Source organism: Ambystoma mexicanum, chromosome 8 (assembly GCF_040938575.1).
Source record: "Ambystoma mexicanum isolate Mex_15411 chromosome 8, UKY_AmexF1_1, whole genome shotgun sequence".
NCBI classification, from domain to species: domain Eukaryota; kingdom Metazoa; phylum Chordata; class Amphibia; order Caudata; family Ambystomatidae; genus Ambystoma; species Ambystoma mexicanum.
In genome coordinates, this window is record NC_090929.1 from 993028254 (window position 1) to 993054708 (window position 26455).

At 45.3% G+C, this 26455-nt stretch overlaps 1 protein-coding gene across 1 annotated transcript in view; it reads right to left on the minus strand.

The window, feature by feature from the left end:
• Window positions 1-26455, minus strand: part of VPS13D (vacuolar protein sorting 13 homolog D) — a 3263180-nt gene that overhangs the window by 401714 nt on the left and 2835011 nt on the right. The window contains exon 61 of the mRNA XM_069610908.1: window positions 15876-16022. Within this exon, the coding sequence (XP_069467009.1) occupies window positions 15876-16022 (147 nt within the window). The remainder of the gene's footprint in view (window positions 1-15875; window positions 16023-26455) is intronic.

Here is a 26455-nt window from a genome sequence, read left to right on the forward strand (position 1 = left end):
TTCACTAATAATCTCTTAGTGAGGAAACAGTCAACATGTTTATACAGCTTAGACTTAATTGCCAATGCATTTCAGAGTTTCCTCATTCATCAGGGCGAGCTTACATAATACAATGAAACCATCAGAATTTCATGAACATAAATGTAAATAATAGTAAATGAAACATCACATACCATATTCAATTGTTGCCAAATGTTGCCAAAGAGCACATGTTGTAAAAGAAAATAATAACAAAATTGAAATTAGTAAAGTTTGAATGGTAAAGGATAGGTAGAAAAATGTATAGAAGACAAATTATTACCTGTTTTAATAGTTGACTGTGTGAAATTAGGAAGAGGTCCTGTGAATGGCAAGGACGCATGTGATCAGCGTCTATCTATTTCACTGTTGCAAGCAGTGGGAAATGCCACTGCTAAATGTGTTCTGTGAATAAATAAACCACGTGTCAATTCTTATAGTAAGACCTACAACAATGTATCAATGGAAAATACCCAAAGAGAAAGCAACCTGCTGTGGAGGCTTGTTTCTTTCCTGCACGGCAGCTAGATAGCGCACGTGAAACATTCAAGGTTCTGTGGTTGCGTGTAAACGTCTAAGATGCCCATGTTCAGCGCTTGTCTATTTTGATGTATGCGGCGGGAAATGCCACTCACGGACGTACTCTGTGGATCAAATTATACCACCTGTCAATTCTTATAGCATAACCTAAATGAGTAGGTCTGCGAAAAATGCTCAATTTGAAACAAACCTTTATTCGAGGCTTGTTTCTTTACTGCTCGGCAGCTGAACAGCGTGTGGGAAGAATTCCAACTTCTGTTGTTTGACGTTGGCTTAGCAACGGAGCTGGTTGTGCAAAGACGCGGCGTGCTACAGTGATTGCGGCGCCGTGAACTCAGGAATTTGTACGTATCCTTACTCTGTTGTGGTCCATTGTCATGGTAATGGGGGTTATTTAACGTGCACGCCCCATGTTGGTGGGAGTGCGCCGCAGAACTATAACGTATCCTTACTGTGTTGTGGACCGTTGTCTTGGCAACGGATATTGTAGTTCAACATGTACGCCCCACGGAGGTGGGAGCGCGCCACGGGCTGCAAAAGAGTGCATATGTATTACAAGCAACACAATACAGGAGATGTATGTATGTTTGCCAGTATGGTATGTATAATAAAGTGTGTCAATGATATAGGTGAGGAAAACCAATGTGATAAAGTTATAAAAAAAGAAACTAATAATGAAAACAGAAGAAACACTAAAAACTACTAAAACACTACATAATTGTGATGCCTATGGCAATGATAGGTATGACATTAATGAATAAGGGGGTGAAGGTAAGGCAACCCGAGACTATGGTGCTGTCACTGAGGACAGCACCTTAGGTCCCAGACTGAAAAGTCCAGGAAAAGGTTGCAAGGGTGCATATTTACATGGCTGTAATGCAAACCTGAATACAATTCAAATACCATTTTTTTACAGATCAACTGGGTAAAACCCACTATATGAACTTCAATGTGTTTACTTGGCATAACAGTTGCGGAACCCCGTGGCTTAAATCCGTACGCAAAACAGATTGTTAACAGCAAAATGTTAAAAGCTATTTGATCAAATGAAACAATGGAAATTAATCTCTTCATTAAGACCAGTGGGAGTTAAACTCCCTAGATTGTCGATTCAGTAGGTTTCTCCTCTACTCAGTCTTAAACCCAAATCTTCATGGGGATTATTCCTTGTGAGAACTTCCAAGATCAGAAACCTTATTTGTGTGAGCTTGTGTCCCTCCTTGACCCAATGACGAGCTACTGCAGAGTTTATGTTCTTATTTCGAATACATGAGCGATGCTCATTCCAGCGTGTTTTAGCTGCTCTGGTAGATTGCCCCACGTAATATTTGCCGCAGGGACATTTTATTCCATAAATAACGTTGATGCTGTCGCAAGTACCATAAGTTCTAGGTGACATTTTCCCGCCTGTACGCGGGTGATATACCGTGTTCCCTTAAATCACAAAGTTGCAATTATTGCAATGTAAACAGGGGTATGTTCCAGTTTGTTGTGTAATAGGTTCCTTAATGGGTGGTCTAGTTCTTACCAGTTCATCCAGTAAGTTCCGGTTTCTTTGGTAGGCAAAAACAGGTAGTTCATCAAACAAATGTTGTACTCCGATGTCATTCTTGAAGATGTTCCAGTGTTTTTTTATTGTGTTTTTAATTTTGTTGCTTTGAGTTGAAAATCTAGAGACGTACATTGGCGATTTAAGTTCTTTCTTCGTTTTTGGGGTACTTGCTAGTAGTGTATCTCGGTCAAGAGCAATTACCTTTTGGGTGGCCAGCTCTAATTCTTCTTGCTTGTATCCTCTTCCGAGGAACTTATCGGACATCTCAGTTTGTTGGGATAAGTAATCTTCCGGATCACTCACAATTTTCTTTACTCGTACCAACTGGCTGTATGATACATTTTTTAGCAAGCTTGGTTGGTGGAAACTCAAACGATGTAAAAGATTGTTACGATCTGTGGATTTCCGGAAAAGGGAGGTATTATAGCCTGTTGCTTTTTTCTCTATCTTTACATCCAGGAAATTAATCATGCTGTTAGATACTTCTTTGGTAAATTGGATTCTGCTGTCAATGTTATTCAAGTAGTCAAAAAAGATGTTCAATTCCGATTCATTACTTGACCAAATTCCAAAAATGTCGACGATGTAATGTACCCACATATGGATGTTCTTGCTCCATTCATTTTTGTTGAGTACATAGTCCGTCTCGTATCTGTGCATGAAGCAGTTCGCGTATCTAGGTGTTACGCTCACCTGGACCCCACAGGGGTGTCGATCGGACCCGGACAGCTGCGGTCTCCTTCAACGTGATGCGTAGTGCAGAGATCGCTGTCTGGACTGGCCCGCCTAGTCTTGTCTGCTGGACCCGAAGAAGTATTTTCCTGCAAGTGGAGACAGGGATTAACCACCTGTGGGTTTTAGTGATGGCCTCCCAACTGTTCTCGCTCTCCCCCACTAATCACCTCCGATATCCCCTTAGTAACCTCACCTTATGTTCGTAAAAGATGAGCTCTCCATCCTGCGTGTCTTGCAGGGGCGCGTAGATACCAGTTACTTCACTGGTTTGAAGGCGTTGGGAGAGTTCCGGTAAGTATTGACTCTGAAGTCCCTGGCGGGATTGGTAAATATCAAGTTCAAAGAGTTAAACGTGCCCGATGTTCACTCTTGTCCCCTTTCTTCCTTAAGTTGCAACTGAGTTCGTGAGAAGAAGGTCTCGTAGCTGCTGCTGGCGTTCAGGTAAGAGTCTGTGTTACCCAACACTGTCCGGTAACTATTGCATGCGTTAACGTGTTGTTTTTCTCCCTCTTTACAGATGCGGCATATGAAAATGTGGAGAGTTATGGAATAATACCGCCGGTGGTAAATCAGGTAAGTCTATGGTGGTAAGAGGTTGTATTTGTTGATTCCCTTGGCTCACCTTGTTTTTTCTTGTGTCCCCTAGGTGCCGGATTATGGCGAAGAAATGATGGAGACAGTGCCGGATCGAAAGATGCTGTGAGAACTGGTGAGTATGGCGCCGTGCTGGAGCTGGCGAAGCGACGGTGCAGGACTGATGTACTTTCCAGGTCCGGAGATGAAATGGTTCCGGAATTAGGTGAGGAATTTGAAATAAGTTTGTTTTCCAACCTTGTCCTTTTCTTCTTCTTTATTCTAGGAGCTCCAGATTTGAGGCGGGCGTGGCAGGAGACTGGATGCTGGCTGCAGGCACGGTGACCGTCACGCTGCTGGATGCAGAATAACGCAAAGCATGTGCTGCTGTTCGGGTGTGGTTTAAATAGCCTCCAAAGTAGTTCCAGGTAAGAAGTTCCCTAGAGCCACGCCTGAGTAAAAAATAGTCCCTGTAACAAAATAGTCCCATCCAGGCCTCATGTAGGCTTGGACTCTTTTGCAGCATGGTCTGCATCAGGTAAGTAAAGTCTATGAGCCTGGCGCCTGTGGCGCCAGGACTGATTTCTATGATGAGCCTGGCGCCTAAGGCACCAGGACTGAACCCAGACAGCCCCTAGCCGGGGCTGCTGAGGTTTAAACAAATGTCTGGATGCCTGCTCCCGGAGCTGAGGGCCTTGGTCGTGATGCCCGGGGGTAGGCATCATGACACTAGGGGCCATAGTGGCACCCATTGATGTACCTGAATTCTGTAATAGAAATTGATCTTTGTATTGAAAGTAAGAAATCTCTGCTATGAACTGTAAGAGGGCGAGTATGAATTCTTACTTTGCTTGAATTTCGGGTGCTTGTAGTAATATCCATTCAACAGATTCCATTCCAGGATCATGAGGTATTGATGTGTACAGGCTTTTAACATCGATGGTGAACATTAAATAGTCTTAGTTGTACGGTGTCAACTTCAATTTTTGTAAAAAATGAGTAGTATCCCGGATGTATGTATTGGTGTTCTGTATCAGAGGTTGTAAAAAGAAATTGCTATATATGCCCAGTGGTTGGTTAATACTATTCATGCCTGCCACAATTGGTCTTCCTGTTGGCTTAATTGGATCCTTATGAATTTTGGGTATGGTATAGAAGTTTGGAATCCTTGGGTGTAAATTATACAAGTATTTGCGAGTGTGCTCGTTGATCCATTCAAGATCTAGGGCCTTATCTAGTAATTTTTCAAGGTTTGACTTGATAGATGTTGTAGGATCTTGATCTAAAGGGGCATAAATTGCCCGGTCTTGTAATTGCCTCCTGCATTCTGCATCATAATCAGTTGTATTCATAATGACCAATGCACCACCTTCGTCCGCTGGTCGTATCATGATCTCTTTGCAGCTGTAAAGCTCCATGATGTTTTTAAGAAGGCTTGCCTTCTCAGTACTACAGCCAACCCCATGGAACGGCCAACACAGTTGGTCACGTCCAGGCCGTTTATGATATGATATTTTATTTGTATCGCGCACATACACAAGTGTTTCAGAGCGCGATAAGGCAAGAGAGGGGAAAACAGGGGAGGACAAAAACAACAATCTTACTAGGCCCAGTGACATTGAGAACGTGCAAGTGCAATGTGCAAGTGCAATGTGCAAGTGCAACGACTGCTTGGCTAACTCCTTCCCATCTTCCACCAGCCATGTAAACCCATCCCGCATTTCACCTTCAGGGATATACTGCGGTGCTTGCTCCATGACTTTCCATAAACCGAAAGAGTACTTTGCAAATCTAAAGACTTTCTTGGCCTTCGCGTCCAACCTTTCACCCTCCCTGTTAGGAGGCAGATGGATGCCGCAGATCTGGTGGTGATTGTGGCTGTTTGCATAACAAGCCCTTATTGAGAAGGATGGGAAGCCAGGAAAGATGGATCTCCTCTTGCCGGCCTGTACTTCCCGTAAAGTTAGAGTTTACTGGGAGAATGGAGTAGGGATATTGCCACACAGAGGCTAGGGGGTCTGCAATTGCCGGGTTAAGTGGCATTCATTCACAGGAACTTCATCCAAGCTGTCCGTTAATTCGTAGGGCTGAAGAGGACTTCAAACCCATGGTGTCTACTACTCTTTTCCACCAAGGTCCTAAATTTAGCATGGGTGTGCGTGTAACCCATCTTGATCATGCTAAAATTCAATTTCCGGAGACAGTGTCCAGGCCGTGGGCGTCGTGTAACACTTGGGCTAAAGCCAACAGGTCAGCTTGGTCGTCCAAAAGATCAACACCTCCCAGCCCTGTAAACATGGGATCAGTGTCTCCCTGGTCATCGTCGTGGCCGATGCTGAAAATCGACACCATGGATTCGAAGAACCCTGAACTGGAGCGGAACAAAAGATCTGTCCGCGATAGTCGGAGCCAATGGTCTTTCTTTCGATGCCGATGGAATGGCCATCAGTGTTGATCGAGGCTTCAGTAATGTCAGGACGCCAGCCTGTCGACACTCAGCTCAAGAGATGGACCAGCCGTCGATGGTTTATGCGCCTTTTTTGACTTTGAGTCCGACGGTCTCTCTGACGTTGATAGCATCGATGGAGTGGCGTGCGTGGGGTCGGAGGTACCGAGCGCCACTTAGCAACACTTTTGCCGCTGAGGCTTGCTGTTCGCGGTGGGGGTGTGGGTTTCTTTGTCTTTTTCCGACAATGAGCTAGACTTGTGTCTATGACGTCTTCTTTTTACGAGATGACGAAAAGGAAAAGCGACTCCACGAGTGTGACCGCTTTTTGTTTTTTCGCCGGTGATGAGCCTCTCACATTCTCCAGGGCAGGGCCTTTTCATCTCGGCCTCTGAAGACCGGATGAGTGACCACGTCAGAGATTTCAGGGATGGTTGATCCAAAGCAAGTTTGGCAGCCCGGGACATTACAAGTACCAGCTGCGCAGGAAGTCAGGTGCTAGATTGTGTAAGTCCCCATTCCCATGAAGTCCCATAGGATTCCATGGGAGTGGGGAGATGGAAGTACCGGCACTGTTGCGAACGGTGCCGGTGCTTCAGTGACGACCCTTCCTACCAGGCCAATGCGCCCGGCAAGGTCAGGCCTGTAAGGCGCAGCGGCCCCAGCAGGCACACTCGTAGTGTGGCTGTCCAGAAACAAGGGTGCCAGTAAGCTTGTTTCCGGATCGACACACTTGTAATGAGGCCCAATATCTTTGAAGTGCAGTCTCTGCAACGCTTAAAATGTTTTGGAAGAACCTAGCTGTGTTTGGAAAGAATGATGAAGAGAAAAATCCTTGGAGCAAAATGTTTCTGAAGCAGTGTGCCGCGTGCATGGACCAAAGCACACAGTGCCTCCTGAGTAAAAATATTTGCAATGCTAGCAGCGCAGTCAGAGATAAAGCTGAGGAATTTATGGGTGAACACTAACAATTATAAGTATAGTCCTACTCTGTTCCTTTACCCCCTTCTACCTCAAATGTCTTTGTTGGGGCCTTTTCCTGCCTTGGCTACACCCATGCTAGCCTCCCTGCTACCTGGTGCACTGCCATCATCACATACCTCCTCCCACCTCTAGAATCTACCTTGGACTAACCGGGTCCTCTGTCATCTTTCTAGTATCTTGGGAAGCGGGTGGCCTGTCCTACTCCCTTCTTCATGGGGTGATCCGGCTCTCTATCCCACCTCCCCCAATGGGCAATCAATCTCTCTGTTCCTGTCCTGGTGGTATCCTACCTCCTTCAAATAAAACACTCTCAAAATCCAATCTCCTCCTCCTCTTTTCACAGTGACTCCTCTAATAGTCAATCACGTGAATCCCAAAGAGACTCTCCTCTATACCACACGTACCCAAATCCAACTACTCAGACCGAATCCCCAGGCAAATATTTCACTCCTCATTCATCTTCAAATTGACAATTCCCTCTTTCCTCTGTAAATTAATATCCCCTTTACTCCCAGAGTCAATAGCTCCCTCTTTTTCTCACTGTCAATAATGTCTTCCTTTCCCTCAATGTCAATATCTCTTTCTTCCAAACAGACTTTCCAGTCTCTTTCTCTCTAAATTTACCTATTTATGCTCTAACACAATCCCTGACTACTTCCTCTCAAAGATAACAACCTTCAATCAGTGTTTCTGGTCTTACCCCTTTGTCTGCCCTAGCTAACGGTTTTAATACATATTTTATAGATTTACTTTACGGGCAAACAAGACCGAGCAATACATGAAACTGGCAATTACTGACCCTTTATGACTTAATTGATGAATTCAATCGGGAATAGACTCTAAATAGGACTATCTAGTCCATCAGGTTATGCAAATCTTCAAGACAGCCCTAGACCTTGAGAACAACCAGGTGGTCGAAACACGTGTTGGCTGTATTTCACATGGAATACACTTTTGGCTATTTTAGCCCAAACCTATTGTCTTCTTCACACTGTATACTTTTACCCAATGTGCTTTGTAGTTATTGTTTCTCCATAATATTTGCCAGTTCCAATACTTAATACAGAGCGCAAGTTCATATCCCGAACTAATATCTATTCAGTCTTTATAATCCAAACCGTAGTGGGTGGGTTTCCAGTTCTGGGATCCTTGCGGCCGGTCCTATACTCTTAATGTTTGAGAGTGGACACTAGCGCACAATAGTAGTATCAAACCCACTCGCATACAATTTTCCCTGTTCCATGATTGGGCCAAGTGTCTGGAGTCATATGGGCAAAAAGGGGGGTTAGTCTCTGAATTTTCTTTAATGCCTACAACCAACTTGTATTCTATAACTGCCTTGGACATATGTGAGGTTTCTTTCCCTTAGATTGCTGGCCCTACCTATATTGTCTCCTTTGACATGGGTTCTTCTGTTTCATTAGTGTGTAAATCAAAAGCCAGTGAACTGTTGGGTAAACTCAGGAAGATGTCTGATATTATTACAGTGCTTTCATCACAGAGTAATGGTAAGCTTATAACTCTGGCGGATCCAGTGACAGCAGGCGAACAGTGTCTGGTGACTTGTGCGATAAGAGCATGCATATTTCATTTGGCAAGCACAACTTTATGGCTATGGGACCGCCGCCATCTGCACATGTCTGATTGATGTTGCTGAAGGATTTCTTTGCAACTGTGACTGGGGTCTGTCTGGTTGTAGCAATTAGACTCCCTCCATACTAAGAGGCGTAAGGGTACAGGAGTGCGATTCTCACACAGTGGTGGCATGGTGGCTGGCAGGAACTTTTATTTATATGGGAAAAAAAGAAAATAAACCCCTATATTTCCCTAACTCTAAGAGGGGTTTCCCTACCTCAACAAAACTAAGGAGTCAGTCAGAATATCCAAGACCTAAAAAGAGTCCACCGCCCTGTGTCAAAAAACTATTTCCAACCTTTACACTTACAACGAAACTAAAGGGGTTTGTAATCTTCTCAGTCCAGAAGAGTGATTCCCTTCTTCTGGACAGGTACAGGTCCATGTATCAGTGAAACAGATTATTAATGGGATGGCTCCCTTCCCCAAGTCACAATCCTTTTTCCAAAAGGTTAAGACGACGTTTCAAAGTAGCCAAAAAGTTATCTGGCTCAGCAGGAAAACAAAGTTCCAACTGAAAGTTTCAGTATTAAGAGAATGGCTCCCTTCTCTTGGTTTTCCAGCAACGTGTTCCCAATGTTCACAATAACATCAGGGCATATGACTCTGTTCCGAGGTTCTCTCCTGGCTCCCTGTACTGCCAAGAGAATGCCTCTCTTCTCGTGGCTTTTCTGGCACTCTCCAGGCTACTTGCAATGCTAAGAGAATGCCTCTCTTCTCCTGGCTTTTCACAATGTATGAAAATACATGCCTCCCTTTTCTTGGCTTTTCACAATGTTCGAAAATACACCAGGGGGTTTGACTCTCTTCCCCTTGTTCTCTCTTAGCTCTTTGCACTGGCAAGAGAATGCCTCCCTTCTCTTGGCTTTTCACAATGCTCAGAACACACCAGGGAGTAGAACTGCCTTCCACTGGTTCTCTCTGAGCTCTTTACAGTGCATTGAGAATGCCTGCCTTCTCTTGGCTTTACATAATGTTCGAAAATACAAGGGTGTGAGCCCCTTCCTCGGCCGGAGGGTCTCCCTATGGAGCCACTACCCAGGGAGGGTGGGTTCAACAGAGAAACCCAGCGGGAGGTCGAAGACGCCCTAGGAGAAGCCTGGTTGGGAGACGGCAATATGGAGCCAGAGCACCCTGCCGCCATAGAAGATGCCTGGCTGGGAGACGGCAACATGGAGCCGAAGCACCCTGTAAACAAAGCAGCGATGAGGAAAGAGGGCTGTGTGTCAGGTGAAGTACGAGATGCAGCAGACAAGGGAACTGCAGAGGGGTGGAGAAGCAGAGATGGCAGATTCCCAGCAGCAGCTGACGACACTAACCGAAGAAGCCCTGGAGCGTCACGTTCAGAGGAGGATGCCGGAGCGGAATCCCCCGGGAAGCACACACAAATGGGGAGAGAACTGTAATAATTACTCGACTCACAACAAAGGATACATCGAAAGCGCCAGGAATTACTTGCCTCATACTGCAGGGCAGAACGCCTTCAGTAGCAGGGTACACGCGGCCACAGTACCTCCTCCATTATGGCATCCTTCACTCTGGGAAGAAGTGGGCAGAGCTTGGAGGGGCTTTTCTAAGCTACATAGTATACAGACTTCCAATTGGATTAGGAGGGTACAGCCCCTATATAAACCAGATAGCAAGGAAGGACTGATGTGTATTTCTCCCTTCTGTTTCACAACAGAGACCAGGGCGAAGGAGCACCAAAACTGCGCTGGGCCTACGAGGACTAACCACAGGTTCTGTCCTTATCCCAGAAGAGGCCCAAGCCAATACTTAAATTTGGACTACCTTAAGGAGAATTATTCTGATATTGTGTTTTCTCCTTCCTGAATTATTTTCTTTAGTCAATTAAGACTTTTTGGTTAAAGCAAAAATCAGACCAATGTGTTCTTACACATTTTTGGTGGCAGCGGTGGGATCCTGGAACATGTCATGGAGGCCATCATCAAAGCCCTAACCGACGGTCAACAGCAACTACAACAGCTCATGCAGGTCCAGAGCCACCAAGCGCAGGCGGACAAACAAGCGCTACAACAGGCCTTACAGCTTCAAGCAGCCAACCAATATGCCTTAAAGCAAGTTACTGAAGCCATGGCAGCTGCAAGGGTTACAAGTATTGCCCCAACCAATGTGCTGCAGAAATTCCAACAAGGAGAAGACCCGGGATATTTCTTCACAAATTTTGAGAGAGTTGCCAGAAACTCCCAAAGGCCGGTGGAAAAATGGGGGCACTTCATTGCTCCCTTTTTGACGGGTCCCATGCAGGGGGTTTACCAGGCTGCCAATCCAGCGGGTGACTCAAGCTATGCAGACATCAAGAAAACCATCCTGGAAAGGATGAGGGTCGATGAAGAGGCCTACAGGACCAGGCTAAGAGAAACCAGACTGTGTAGTGGGGAAGACGCCTACACAACTGTATTATAGAATACACGACCTCAGCGAAAAATGGTTAAAACCTACATCAGGATCAGTACAAGAAATGATGGACAAAATCTAACTAGAACCGTTTGTAGAAGCCTTACCAGCCGCCATGCAAAGCTGGGTTCGCCAACACCACAGGCCTACCCTAGCTGAAGCGTTTGACATTGCCTCTGCCTTTCAGAAAGCGGGTCCCTCACGTGTTGTTCCTACAGAATCACCCAAGGCAGTACCACAAGGAACCAGCATTGGTGAAACCAAAACCCTGCGAACCGAGACAAGGGGTCCCGGCTGGACAGCTATCAGTCGACAGCCACAATGTTTTGATTGTGGGGACTGGGGGCATATTGCCCGATTTTGCCCAAAGAAACCAAAAGGTAGAGCCAATGGATATCGGATAGGCTCAACCAAGAGAGTTCCGACGAAGACGAGAGCCTTATCTAGTCGAAGTCAGAGTGGATGGAACCCCACACCAAGGGCTTCTCGAATTATTCTGATATTGTATTTTCTCCTTCCTGAATTATTTTCTTTAGTCAATAAAGACTATTTTTGGTTAAAGCAAACATCACACCAATGTGTTCTTACAAAGGGGTTATGACTCCCTTCTCCAGGTTCTCTCTCACTGTTCCTCAGACAGGCCTGGTGTACTCTCCTGCCAGGGATGTCTTTGGGTTCTTGACCCATTCTTAATAGACCTATAGTTCAATAGAAAGCCCTGGTGTACTCCCCTAGCGGGGGTATCTTGGGTCCCAGACCCAGCTTATAAACCTTTTTTTCGGTTGTGGGTCCCAAACCCCTTCACTTTTGTTTCTCAGTTGTGGGTCCCCGACCCCTTTTCTATGGTTTCTTAATTGTGGGCCCCAGACCCAATGTGGGCAATCTTCCTTGCCCCTTTCTATTGCATATGACTTTCGTAATTTCCCATAGTCGGTCAGATAGCACAGCGAGTAGAGTGCTCGCTTTGACATCCGTGCAGAGCCTGCCGACGCAGGTTCAAATCCCGGCAGGGCAAGACTCAGCCTTTCATCTTTCTGAGGGTGATAAATGAGCACTGCACAATGTGGGTAAAAAAGCAGCGCTCAAATGACTGAGGGTTTGTAACGCCGTATCAATGCAAATTATTATTATTATATCTTTCTTCGCCCTCCGCGTACCTTGTTTCATGGTCTGTAAGACCTGTGGCCTCCCTAAGGAGTCTGTTGGCAAACGCAATACTGCTGGGGCTGGTGGGACCTATGCGGGATGGCAGTCTAGCTGTAATTTCCTTGGTCACGCGATTCTCCTTCTCCGCGTGCCGCTGACCCCCAAGCACCAGGAGCCCTGGGTCCACCCGATGGCTTGATCATACTCGCTCTCCCAACCAGCTCTGGTCCCTCCTGCTCCTCTCTCTGCGTCTCGGTCAGTCTCTGTGCTTCTAATGCCTATGTGGCTCCTCAAGGAAGGATTAGACAAAAACCAAAATCCTTTTTCCCTTTTTATAAGCATGGAGTTGGTTATTCCAGGTTTACTAGTCTGCTCACCTTGGATCTGTAGTGCACTCCACATTGCTCCATGCCTCTTCCTTGTCTCAGTAGTTTTGCTCGCTCACTCTACTGGGTTGTCAGTATTCTTCTTCACCCAAGTTTAGGAGAGTATTCTCTCCAAGTAAACCATACTCTTGCTCATCTCAGTATTTCCAGAGGGAGGGATACTATCTACCATAAAGACATATTGTTATGCTCACCTAGTATCCACATGGACGCCACCAAGCCAGGTTACTTGCTGGTATACTTCTCAGCTTTGCCCAGATGTGGTCTGCGGGGAATGTTCTGCCTGAAAATACAGGAGGACTGTGTTCAAGACTGACCGACTGGGATAAGTAGCCTCCCTTCACCCCAGTATGATTTCAGCCCCTCGGGGGCCCTCTCCTCACCTTGTGGTAGAGTTAGGCATGCTCTCCGTCCTGTCTTCTTGCAGGAGCGCGTTGTCTTTCGTGGGCGTGTGCGGTCCAGTTAATTCACTGATGCTGGCCCATTTGATATTGTTCAGGTAGGTCTTATTTCTGTTCTTTAGTATTGTTGCTATCCTGCATGCCTTTCTTTGTTTTAAAATGTCTCCTTTTCTCCCTTAGGTACGCGGAGATTCAGCGTGGCGAACTGGCTTGGTTGAGCCCCACTGGTAAATGATGGCGCATTAAGAGCGCTATGATGCGGTAAGTAAGCGCTATGTGCAGCGCTGCAAAGTCTTGCCTTTGCTAACATGTGTTTTCCTTCCTTGTAGGTCGCAGTGTTCTTCAGCGCAAGTGGAATGTCTGGAGTGGTGCCAGCCGAGAGGCGACCAGCCAGGTAAGCCTTTTGAGCAGTTCGTAATTTGCAAATGTCTCTACTGCTTTCTTTAATGTTTCCTCTATCGTACTCTTTCAGGTCGTTCTTTCCGGGAGGCATGCAGATTCGAGGAAGCTGTTCTCAGGAGGTGTGAGTGGCTAAAGATGAAGACTGCAGGTAAGATGCTGCTGCTAATGATGTTCCTTTTGTCTCATTGCAGGTTCTGCTTCTCCGAGGTTCGGGGGGAATAGCTGGACACGGTGAGCGTCACGTTGCAAGCTGCAAAGTAACGCGAACCGTGTTGTCTTGCTCGGGTGTGGTTTAAATAGCCCCAACAAAATAGTCCAGGTAAAGTAGTCCCTAGGCTACCACACCCAAAACACTACACCGCATAGCTTGGTTCCTGGGAACCAAGCTATGTGGATGCCTCCATGTTGGCTGACAATACAATAAAGCAGTTCCCAAGCACATTGTTTTTTCATGGTGTATGAGCCTGGCGCCATAGGCGCCAGGACTGGCCGCAGGAGGGCTTTTGAAGAGGATGCCAGGCTCTAGAGGCCCGAGTCCTGACTCTACCTGGCCAATGGGTTTGCCAGAGGGGGTTTTGGGCGAGGGTCGTGACACATATGGAGGTGTCTGGGATAGGTGGCTGGCATACTGCGTTCTCTCCGAATAGTTGGCACTGGTGCCAGGGAGGGTCTCCCTCCCCATGAGATCCCCAACTGAATACCACACCCAGGGGGAATATCGGGTAGTGGGCTCACCTCCCTGGCCTCATGAAAAGGGCCCCCCCCACCCCACATGGAAATAGTGATGACATCCTGAGATTCGTCACATGCTTTAATGCCCTTCATTCGGGATCAGAGGTTCTTTGCACACCAGCTAAAAGATATCCAACATGAGAAATCTATATGCCTCCCATTGTGCAGGGGTGAATGATGCATTTGGTAGGGCTGGTCTGTCACTCACCTCCATCAAGGTAGGTGCAAATGCTTGATTGATTCTAAGCTACGAGTCGGAGACTGGAGTCGCTACCATTTTAGAGGAGGGGTAGGAAGGATGCTATGAAGAATAACATTGAATGTGATATCGCAAACATTTTGTTTCCTTTTCTTTGCTTTTCCTTATCCCCAGACGCAGGTTGCGCCAGTTTCCGAGGCTCAGTCAGAGGATTTGGAGAGGGAGGCAGTCCAGGCTATTACATCTTTAATCACATATTTATGTATTGCTATTGGGTATAAAGATTTCCAATACCTGCACCCCTCAGAACTATGATCCTGTCACACTCCAGACATGGTTTGAACCCCAGTTTAGGAGGAGAGATGACAAATAAAATGTCAATGTAAAATGTCAAGTGACAAGGCTCAGTATAAATATACACACATAGGGGATATCACTTTGGATAGGGAGGATGCTACTAACTACATATGTGGCTTGGGTTGTATTCAAATTAGTTTGGTTTTTATCTAGTACCAACATTCAGCACTATGCTGTTTAATATGAATACACCATAGAAAACACAGGTTCAAAACATACGCCAAATGTGCACTTCAGCAGAGCACAACACAAACTTGCTTTCTAATTTTCATTAACTCTGTCACTATTGTGTCTTTTTTCAATTTATTATACTTCTATAATGCTTTCATAAAGTTAAGGACAGTAGCTAGATGAGCATGGCAACCATTCTTTAAGGGCAACTACATTTTCTCCATTGTCCTTATCTACAATGGCTAATAAAATCAAACCCTAGGCGGCGGATAGATACAGGGCCATGCTGGAAATAGCCATAATAAATCATCTTTAAGATGTCAGCAGTTTAAGTGATTTGCTGGTGGTGTTCTTCAAATATTTATCTAGCTCTGGATTTATTTTGTACTAATTGGCTGGTGGGTGTCAATAATGGTATTTTTTTAGAGCCCCACACTTCTTCGGTATAGAGGGTACCATTGCCATTGTCCCCTGCAATGCACTTGCTGCTTCAATAAGCAGGAAAGGTCAGGCCACAAACAGCAACCAGTGGGCCTTAGAGATCCCTGCACAAATATCTGTTTCATTATCGACATACCTGGCACTTAAGAGGGGGGAGAGTGGATGTAGGGAGTGGTTTAACCAAAGTATACAACTAAACCTGTGGATAGATGCAGTCATGACAGCTTCAGTGTGAGCCTTGGTCAGACTCTTGACACTAAATGGAATAATCACTAATCTCTCCTGCTTTTCCTTTTAGAGATTTCCCAGTTAAGCTTCAACAGACATTGTAGGCTTCAGCACTGTAGCCTGAACCAGAAAACCAGATTCACTCACTCTCTGGGTCGGTCAGCATAATCTTTTATACAACATAGCTAAGCAATTGAAAGAAGCAATGTGAGGAGGGGTAATGCAAGAGTCCTGCAAGAAACACAAGATAGCTCTAGTACCGATTGCCACTGGTTTTGTATGGAAAACTGAAAAGGTTGGTGCATATTAAAACATTTACATTCTTAGCAGCTTCACATTAAGTGATGGATAGACAATGTACAGAAATGCAAAGCGTCTTTCTGTATCTATGGACCCCAGCTGTTGACTAACAAGCAAGTTCCAGTTTTTCACCCTAGTTATGGAGAATTGAAATACTGATATGCATACATCATTCATTGTTGCTCAAAATGTTTCGGTAAAGTTTGATTACCTTATATAGATCAGTGAGTGCATTCTTACTGGGAAATTTCATTGCATTTATCTGAACAGCCGGACCAACCTCTGTTGTTTCATCTTCACTATTTGGGGTGACGTAAAGTACAACTGACTGAGTCGAGCCAAGGAGTTGATTATCCACCTAAACAATAGAATCAAAATGAATTATGCATGCTTCTAAATAAATAAAGCACTTTACAATTTCACCAACAGGAAATGGTAACAAGTCACGAAAAATTATATTTAATAATGATTCGATTTACGCATATATGACTTTGAAGTTCGGGCACTTTACTCCAACGATTGAAAGCTGGGCGTAAAAGTAGGTGTGTGGGACACAACGTAAATAATGGACTCTCGGTCAGGTCATGTCTCTTCAATGTGTGTCAGCCAATGGTATTCTTAAATCACTTATCTCACACTTTCATGCCTTTCTTTTAGTGTTTGTATAACTCAATCATACCATAAATCCTTACCCCCCATATTCCCAGAATGTCTATCAGTCTCATTCTCTAGCCATGTGAATATCTGTGTGGTTCTGTCTGTCCTCTTGACAAATGCAACAACAGAGAGAGAGAGGTGCAGAGAGAGAGTCAGAGAGGCATAAAGCAAAAAGTATTTTGACAAAGTTTGCAGCAATGCTCTGGGGAGCAGGAGCCAAGCAACTCAGTGAGTTGCTTAGCCCTCCCTAAGCCAGGTGATGATGGACAAAGAGGCAGTATAGGAAGGATCCTGTCAACCTCCCATGGTTCCCACAGCTTGACAAGTCTATCATACAGTGAAGGACCCTCACCATTCTTCCCCCAACTGGGATTCAACTTGGGGAAACCACAAGGCCCATCCACAAACCAGGGACCCTAAAAATTCCTCCAGCACCCAGACGACTATCACCATTCAGAGAAGTTAATAACTGAAAAACATGTTTCCCAAAAGTCCCCTCTCGAACAGAAAAAAACCCAGACTGAATCAGAAAGTATAATTATGGATCTGGGATTGAGTAAACCATGCAAAAGACCCAAGAGGTTACCTAGACAAGATGTTTGCTAGAAAACATGTCCCAGGCCCAGGCCGCCAAAATCCTAAGGGCAAATAAATCAGAGATGGACTACATCCCCCACACTGCCCTTCTTTCCAAACCCTAAATACACGAAATGGATTGGGGAAACTAAATGATCTCTTCAATTACAGGAAGACCATGGGGAACACCTAAATACCCCTACTAGTAAGTTAAAATAAGGTAAGTGGTCTTGCTGCCAATAATGTAGGCCTTCCTGAACGTGGCTCACTGAGAAATTGGGTCTGCTGGCGAGTGTTAGTGCGATAGTAAGAAAGGAAGATGTGAAAGCCTGTGGTGTTGATGAGAGCAGATTAAAAGTGCCTGTTACCTGTGTGCCGGTATGGAAACTGTGCTTGGGGGATGGGGTTACACTGATGGGAGTTAGCCATAAGGGCAGTCCCCCGGTTGCAGAAGCAGTGATGGGTTGTTCATAGCAGATTGACATGGTAGGAGTATGTTTAGTACACAAGAACCTGTGGGTTGTCTGATGGGGAGTGAATGAAGTGTAAGGTAACATGATTTCAATAGTGAGGAGTTAGTGAGGGATGAGGTGTGGGGTTATTGCTCAATGGCTTCCTGGTCTTTCGTGTGGAAGTTCTTCCTTGTTTTGAGGCATTAAGGTCTTGTCCAGTGTCTCACGAGTGGGGAGATCATCACCCAAATTGGTATCGATTCAACATTCATCTGCAGCGGTTCGAGTGACTGGATGTATAGGAATCAAATTCCAAATAGAATTTCATTTTTTAAATTAAGAAGCTTAAGTCTGTTGTAGCGCAATTAAAATTAATCTTAAGGTTTGAGGAGAGAGGTGGCAATGTGGTTCTCTAAGTGGGAGGTAGAGAAGATTGGTCTCCAATGTAGTGTGGTTTGTGAGACGACCTAGACACTTGTCTATGTAAGAGGCGTAGTTCAGTGATTGGTTAGTTTCTTCTTGTGTAGATCTTGATTTGTTGCTATTACTCCAATTCAGTTAGTTTAAGAGCCAGCTCTTGAACTGGATCCTGTATGTCAGATGGCTCTATTCTAAGTGAAGATGCTTAAGTAGGGTGTTCCAGAGTTTGGCATCCAGTAAGAAGAATGAGAATCCTCCTTGTAGTTTCCTACTGAAGTTCCTAATTATGACTAGTGTGGCGCGACTGGACCTTAGTCTCCTGCAGTGAGTTTTTTAGGTAATCCTGGTAGGACGCACTAAAGCATAGTAAGATTTTGGTCCAAAACAAAAGATGTGATAGAATAAACAATGTTTGCCATAGAATATCTTTTATAGAATTCGATTTACACACTAGCAGTAGTGTAATTCTTGTCTCTGGGCATATGAGTTTAAGTGTCTATATAGGTTAGAATACCAGGGGTACTCACAGAGCCTTCTTTGCCCTGGAGTCTCTCCTTTAGTACGTTAGACCCCTTCCAAAGGAGGCAGAGTGGGCAGTGCAGAGGGTGTTGAGATTTCTTTCTTTCTTTGACAGGGAGCCAATGGAGTGCACCTTGGGCTCTGGCAGTGTGTTTGGATCTTTTTGTCCTGAGAAGTCTGGCATTCTGGACTCTTTCTACTTTTCACCCAAGGTACTCTGGGCGTCCAAAATAGAGCCTGTTTTCATAATCCAGTCTTGTTAGCACTAGTGATGATATAGCCATGGTTCTGTGGGGGAACATTACAGGAGGTTTGATGCAGAGATGGAAAAAGCAATTTATGGCAATGACTCTCACCTGCGCTCAGAGTTTGAGGGTGCTGTATATTGTGGTTCCAAGATGTCTTACCACGGAGGACAGTGCTGGTGTGGGCACATCTCATTGGCCAATGGATTGAGGTGGTGTTAGAAGGTGCTGGACTATAAAGCATCTGCTCTGTCGTTTTGATAGGGCTAAGTTTTAGTCAAGCTCAGGGAAGATTTAGGAGGAGGGTGAGGGTTCCAGTAGGGATCATGGAGCCTTGTGACCGCTTAAGAGGTTTTGGTAGTACAGGCTCGCAAGGGAAGGCTAGTGTGGAATGGTGCTTCAACCTCTCTCCAGATTGCCCCCCCCCCCCACACCCAATGTTATTGCATTGCTGAAGTAACATAGAACCACCCACCGGATAGCAGGAACTGCTGTAGTCTTTGGGTCTGGGACCCAGAAAGCGACCACCAAGGCTCACCTGAGAAGAAGACTTAAGATTTGGGAAGAGGGATGTAGTAAGATTTTAAGCTTTAGAACTGGATTGTACCCCGAGAACTGAGACAATAGAGGCACTTCAACTCCTCTGGAGAGCAGAGCGCAGGAACATGACTGAAAGGGAGAGAGTTTGGAAGAATGCCATCCTGTGGTGGTTTGGTTTTCCTTTTGAAGAGGATCCTGTTTCATATTTAAGTTGGCATGCTCCTGAACACTTCCCTAATAAACAAATCTACCTTCCCAAGTCTGGTCTAAGCAACTTCTTAGTCCCTAATGTTTGGCTTGTGATAATACAGAGTGAGTGTATGCGTGTGTATGTTAATTTAGTGTATGGAAGAGGCACTATCATTAAATTTGTTAGTAAATTGTCAGACAATCTGTGGTTATGTCAGTATTGTAAGATATTTCCCCTGCAATTGTTCAACCACATATACTGTGACATGGCATGCAATATCCTGTTCCTTCCCAGGCCTTCTGTACGGCTCTGGCCTCCCACTTCACTAAAACTCAGGGCATCCTGTCCTCTATCTCCTCTTCCTCTATCGACCCCCCTTTGGTCATCGCTCCCGCTCCTCCTCCTTTCTCCTCTTTCTCCCTGACAACATCTGACAAGGTTTCTATACAAGTCCGATCCATGAAAGTGTCGTCCAAACAGGTGCTCCCCTGCTCCTCCAGAACCATCAAAGACCATATTGACACCCTCACTCCAGCCTTGGCCGATTTCTGTAATCACTCTTTTGCCACTGGAACTTTCCCCTCTCCCCTTAAGCAGCCAACTGCCGATCCTACCTGTCTGGCTAACTATCACCCAAACTCCATCACCCCTTTCCTGGGTAAACTCTTGGAAAAGCTGGCCATCTTCCAGCTTACTCTCCACACTGAATCTGTTGGTAGTCTCCATGAGCATCAGTCTGGCTTCAGAGCTCCCAGAAGCACATAAACTGCTCTCCTGAACACCCATGAAGATCGGCTCTCTAACCTTGATTCTAGCATTCCTTCTGTCCTCATCCTCCTTGATCGTTCATCTGCTTTCGACACGGTCAACCACACCATCCTGATCAATCAACTCAGTGAGAACCAGGGCATCACGGAACAGGCCCTTGAGTGGTCGACCGCCTTCCTCTTCAACCAAAATTTCTCTCTGCCACCCCTAGCACTACCTGTGGCATTCCCCAGGGATCTATCCTCTCACCCAGGTTTTTCAACCTCTACTTGGCCTGTTTGGCCCACCTGATCTCTACCTTCTCTAACTTTCAGTGTTATGCGGATGACACTCAGCTTTCCTTCAGACTCCCCTCAGCCTCCTCTCCTCTCTCGCTCATTCCTGTCTATCCGCAATTCAGGATTGGTATGCCTCCAACGATCTCTGCCTTAATGCCAGTAAGACGGAGATGCTTCTCATTGGGACACCTGCTCTAGCTTTCCCCCTTTCACTCTGGCCACCTGCCTTGGGCCACCTTCCTTCGCCCTCCTGTGAGGCAAAAAACCTTGGTGTCATCTTCGACTCCACCCTCTCTTTCTCTCCTCACATCTCTGACGTTGCCAAGAAGTCCTACTACCAGCTACACCTCCTCAAAGGGACTCTTCCATTTCTCACTTTCCCCGAGAAGCTCCCTGTCTCCAGAGTCCTGGTTCTCACTAGGCTGGACTAAGCCTCCTTCTCAATCTGCCTTCCTCTACTCTCCGCCCTCTGCAACTAATCTAGAATAGGGCTGCAAGACTATTCCTTGGCCTCAAGCCCAGGGATTGCATCTCTCCAGCCCTGACATCTCTCCACTGGCTCCCGGTGGCTGCAAGGATCAAGTTTAAGACCCTTTGCATTGTCCACAAGACTTTCTGGAGCCTGGGACCGCACTACATCCAATGCTCTCTTCCAAAATACCTTCCTTCTCAAGCCCTTCGCTCAGCTACCTCCAACTCTCTCAGGGTCAGATGCTTCTTCAGGCAGAGAGTGGGTGGTAGATCTCTCTCCTCTGCAGGTGCCTCCCTCTGGAACGGTCTCCCTGCCCCTCTCAAACTTGAGCCGGACCACGTGACGTTCCGGAAGCAGTTCAAAACATTCCGCTTCTTTCTCGCTCTCTCTCTCTCCCTCCCTCCCTCCCCTGCTGACCTACCTTTCTGCTGTACTGACTGGTTGCTTGGCAACCCTTAGAAACTCAAAGGGTACCAGGCTCTTTCTTGATCAGTAACCCTTAAACTGCCTCCGGGCCTACCACGCACTTAGGGGCTGTAACTGTAATCCTACAGTCCTTTGTCTCCTTGCACTTCCCAGAGCAGAGCCGCCCTGGCTGCACTTACTTAGAGCACTGCTGCCCTGTTCCCCCCCTTTCTCCTTGTACTTTGCGTTCTTGCACTATCTGAATGACACAAGGCCTAGTAAGATTGTTTGTCTTGTCCTCCCTCTGTCCTCCCTCCATTGTCTTGTTGCGCCTAGAAACACTTGTGTACAGGCGTGTTATATTCAATTCAATGAGCTTTATTTTGACATAAATGTCCAAAAAGCATACAGCAATAAAATCAACAATGTATAAAATGTACATCATAATTCAAACATTAAAATTTGTAAAACCACTCAAGTATCAAGAGATCTCCAGTGGCTTCTTTAAACGTAAACGCCATGCCCATTTAAAAAATGTACACGTGGCAAATACTGCGGGGGAATTAGCTGAATTCAAACAAATCATCATGGCCTCCGCTATAGTTCTGCAATCACAATTGCAAAAAAGAGGTCTAAGAAAGCACCTCCTCAGTGGCAATATAGCAATGTAACTTGGCACAGCAACAAGTAGTGTTTTAAAACCTCAATATCGCTGTTAAACAGCAGGCACATCGGCGAAACAGCGCTCTACCAACTATGTTTCAGCAAAGCTGTTGGTAAAATACCTAGGCGAAATCTTATGTACAGTGCTCTTTCATATTTTGGAGTTACATAATCCAAGTAGTCCTCATAGCCTGCCTTAGTTTTGATAACAATGTATGGTGCCCTAGGCACTGAGCCAACAGTTTTCTCAAGAACATCCTGCTGTGCTTTAGCGAGAACGGCGTCTCTAACAATACCCTTCGATTGTGAAGTAATTACATTTGGGTTGCTCCAATAAGCAACAAGACCCAATTCCCTCAAGCAGTTCCTGACATTTACAGGCCACTTTAGCGATGTACCCCCTTATTGTGCTAATACATCCACTAAGCATCTCTGAATTTGGTAAGGTTTCCATTTGACCATAACCACACCCAGTACAACACGGGGCGAGTTCGACAAATGGATACTAACCCCTGCATGCCAGTCTCTAATAACAGTGGCACAGTCAGTGTGCTAGGGGGTAACCCCAAAAAAAGTTTCAGGAATTTATTTTCTACAACAGACATTGAGCGGGTAACCATCTGCCCCCATAACGCCGGCCCGTAGATGGCAGACTGTCTAGCCTTTATAAATGACTTGTAGCACACATAGAATGGTAATATGAGATATTATAAGACATTTCAGGCCTGTGACACTCTCAACAAATGAACACACCCAAAGCTGAAGAATGAATTATTTCCCTTTGGTAACATGCTTTTTGCCATGATTATTCCTTCCTTGCACAATCTGCATCTTAGAAATACCTTCCAAGCACAAGTCTGGCTTCAGAAAATGTTCATCCACCAGGGTTCGCACGTCCCACCCAAAATCTGTAAATGGCCACTCAGCACAAAGCGCTGTGTGAGCATTTACAGATGTCACTTTGCTGGCTGAGCAGCAGAGGTAGTTCTCCAGCTCCTGTGCATGTCCGGAACCAGGAAACTCTTGCTTCCTGTCCATGTGGAGCAAGAGACCTACGGGGCAGATGAAGAGACAGCATTGAGTATGGAGGCAAACAGGTAAGGGGAAAAGGGGAGGGGCATTTTTGTTTGTGTGTATACATTTCTGCAAGGATTATATTTATGAATTAATGTATGCGTGCATGTAAGCGAGGGGTTGTGTAAGTGTATGTATGCAAGGGGGTGTCTAAGTGCACGCATATGAATGAATGCAGTGTTGTGTGTGTGTGTGTGGCTGGGCTGCTTTGGAGCATGAACATTTTTTTGTTTTGGACATGGCATTTATTACTGGCATTTTTGGACAAAGGAAAGACAACTTGAGTATTATTATGCAAAAAAGGCATTGAGTGGGGCTGGCTGGGTACTAGCATGCCATGGAATTTTGTACTCGCATTATGGGCAAAACCAACATGATGCGTGTTCTTACATGGGAGAGGGGAGGACATTTTCCTTGCTGTGGCATGTCTTTTCTTTTACTGGTCTTGAAGTCAACATGATAAGTCTTCTTACATGGGGGGGGGCACATTTGTGCAGCCCACAAGACAATGTTTTATTACTGTGGTATGAAATTATTTACTGGCGACAGGGGGCAAATACAACATGCGTTTTCTTATATTGGGGGCAGGGGAGAATTTGTGTAGCCAGCAAGGACATGTTTTCTTACTTTGGCATGTTTTTTTTGTTTTACTGGCATTAAGGCAAAGCCAACAGGAGTATGTTGTTCTCACGTGGAGATACTGACATACATTGGAAAAGCCAACATGAACACGTTTTGCTTTAGTATCATTACAAGCAAAGCAAAAATGATTATTTTCTTATGTGGAAATACTAACATTTATAGTTGCACAATCAGTATGAACATGCTTTTTCACTTGCAGATTACGGGCATATAGTGGGAAAACACATTATGAAACTGTGTAATCTACTTTTTTCATGTCTTACTCTACACAGCAGATTGTAAACTATGTGGTTCTTTAACTAATTTATCACCGTAAGTGTGCTGTAAAATGCACCATTGTAACCCAATATTAAAAACATTTTCTCGGGAGAACCGCCCCCGCCCCTAATCCCTACTTCATTAATTTGCGCTACTCCACTATGCTCAGTTGCTCCGGCACATTCATCAGGGGGCAGAAAAAGCACCCTTCCCTCTGCGGTTTACCCTTGGTGTGGGCCCTACTACATTATCTCAAGGCACCACTTGCTACACAATCCTGGCTATGCATACGCCTGACAGATGTCATCAACGGGGGCACCCTTCTGCAAAACAGAGGTGGCCACAAAGCTCCTGAAAGAATGAGCACCAAGACCTGGAGGCACTTTCGTGTTAGCCAGATAGTAGCATTTGAAAATGCAGCGAACATTCCATCTGAAGGTTCCATGTGATAATGTCGCTGGGAAAAAGTTACCAGGTTGGTTGCTTTTTTTTCCTGACCCCCAAAAATGATTTCCCCAATTATTTTAGGAGGGGTATAATAATATATTATTAACTCCAATCCTAGAATATTTGGGGAAAGTGTTTGATTTTCTGGAGGGTGCATTTTTAGGAAAATGTCACCACCTGGCCATTTCCCCGGCGACATTATCAATGGGTATGCAATCTTAATAGGTTCTAGAGCCAGGCTCGCCAGAACACAGACAAAGCCAACTAAAAGCTGGTCAATTATTCTGATGTCTCTCGGCCAAGAGATGTAGTAACTAAGGGATCTCTTGGAATACAGACGAAGAAACCTTTTCTCAGTCTTAGAAGGACGAGGAAGAAGGAATAAGGCCGCGACCTTCTAGGAAGGATGAAAGTATAACGGACTTTGGGAATGAGTAATCTTTTCCTTGTAAAAGATGAGGAAAGCAGACTTGACAGAAAGAGTCTGGCGTTCCCCAAGAAAATCAATGTACGGATGAGCCGTCTCAAAATGCACCATTACTATGCGTCAAACAAAGCAGCCATAAAAAGGTTCGACCAAGGTTTAAATCCTATACAAGAACAAACTGGAGTGGTGGAAACTGATTAGTTAACCCTGTCAAAAACTGCACAAAAGTAGGGATGGTAAATAACTATGTTCTACAGTCCTCTTAAAGACATAATTAGCGGGCAAGAACCCCTACATAGTGCCAACCAGAAAGCCCTCTTTGGTCAAGGAAAGAAAAAAAAGGGATCAGACAAGTACATGGACCAGCCCCTTCTCATAGCATGAGCTAGTAAGTAAATGCCATCTGTAGGTATAGATAGACACGGTAACGTGTAAGGGTGTAGAAGTAAGGAACTGACACACAAGTGGCATCTTTTTGGTTAAAGACTTTATTGTACCAAAATAAAAGACAAAACCATATGTGGCCTCATTACTAAGAGGGGTTTTCCTGCCTCAACCAAAATACAAAGAACTCTGTCACAATATATGTCAAACAAAAAGGTCCACCATCGTGTGTCAAAACCTATCCCTTCCCTTACACTCTAAAGTTTTAGGTAAATAGATGAACTTCTTGCTTCAGAAGAATGGCTCTCGTCTTCTGGACGAAAGTTCACTTTGAGATGATGTGAAAAAGAAAAGTACCTCAAAGGGGTTCAAACTAAAAAGTCTCAAAAACAAGCTTGACTTGGCACTCTACCAATGCAAATGTAAAAGACAGTGTCATATCCCCACAGTGTTGGGGAAGGTTTGCCCACTCCCCCTAACCTTCTTTAGGTTTCTTTAAAGTTTCTCGCAGTGTCAGGAAGGATTACTCCCTTCTCCTGGTCTTTGCTGGGTAGTTCACAATATCTGGGGAATGACTCATTTCCCCTGGTCTCTCTTGGTCTTTACACAATGCCAAGGAAATTACTTCCCTACCCCTTGGTTTCTTACACAATGTTCCCAAACACCAGGATGGGCCGATTCCCTTTCTCTGCTTTTCTTTCACTTCACAGGGCCAAGACAATGACTACCTTCTCTTGGCTTCTTTCCCACCGTACATCAACACCAGGGGGAATGACTCACTTCCCCTGGCCCTTCTCAGGCTTTTCGCAATGCCAAGGAAATGGTTTCCTTTCCTTTGGCTTCTCTTACAGTGTCCGTCAATACCAGAGAGAATGACTCTGTTTCCCCGACTTCTCAGGCTTTTCAAAATGCCAAGGAAATAACTTCCTTTCCCTTGGCTTCTCTTGGAGTGTTCATTAACACCATGGGGAATGACCCTCTTCCCTGACTTCTCTCAGCTCCCCAGGCACAGTCAATCTGGTTTACTCCTCTGCCAGGTACTGTGACCATGAAGAGCAACAAGGATGCCTCTTGTTACTTTTATGGGTGGGTGGTCCCAGACTCACACTTTTTTGCTTTCTCCTTCTATCTGGTAGACCTGGCTCACTTTCCTGCCAAGTACCCTCATACTTTTCCCAGCAAACAAAAGTCCCTTTCCCTCTGGCAGGGTCCCAGACCCTACATTCTTGGTTCATTAGTTGTCCTCTCCAGCTTCTCAACCCCTTACCTGGTGCCGCGGTGCCTACCCTGCCACCCGCGTACATTTCCTCCTGGTCTGCGATGGTCCTGGGTCTCTGTGGATGGCTGTAGTCATGTGTTTTTGTGGCAAAACAT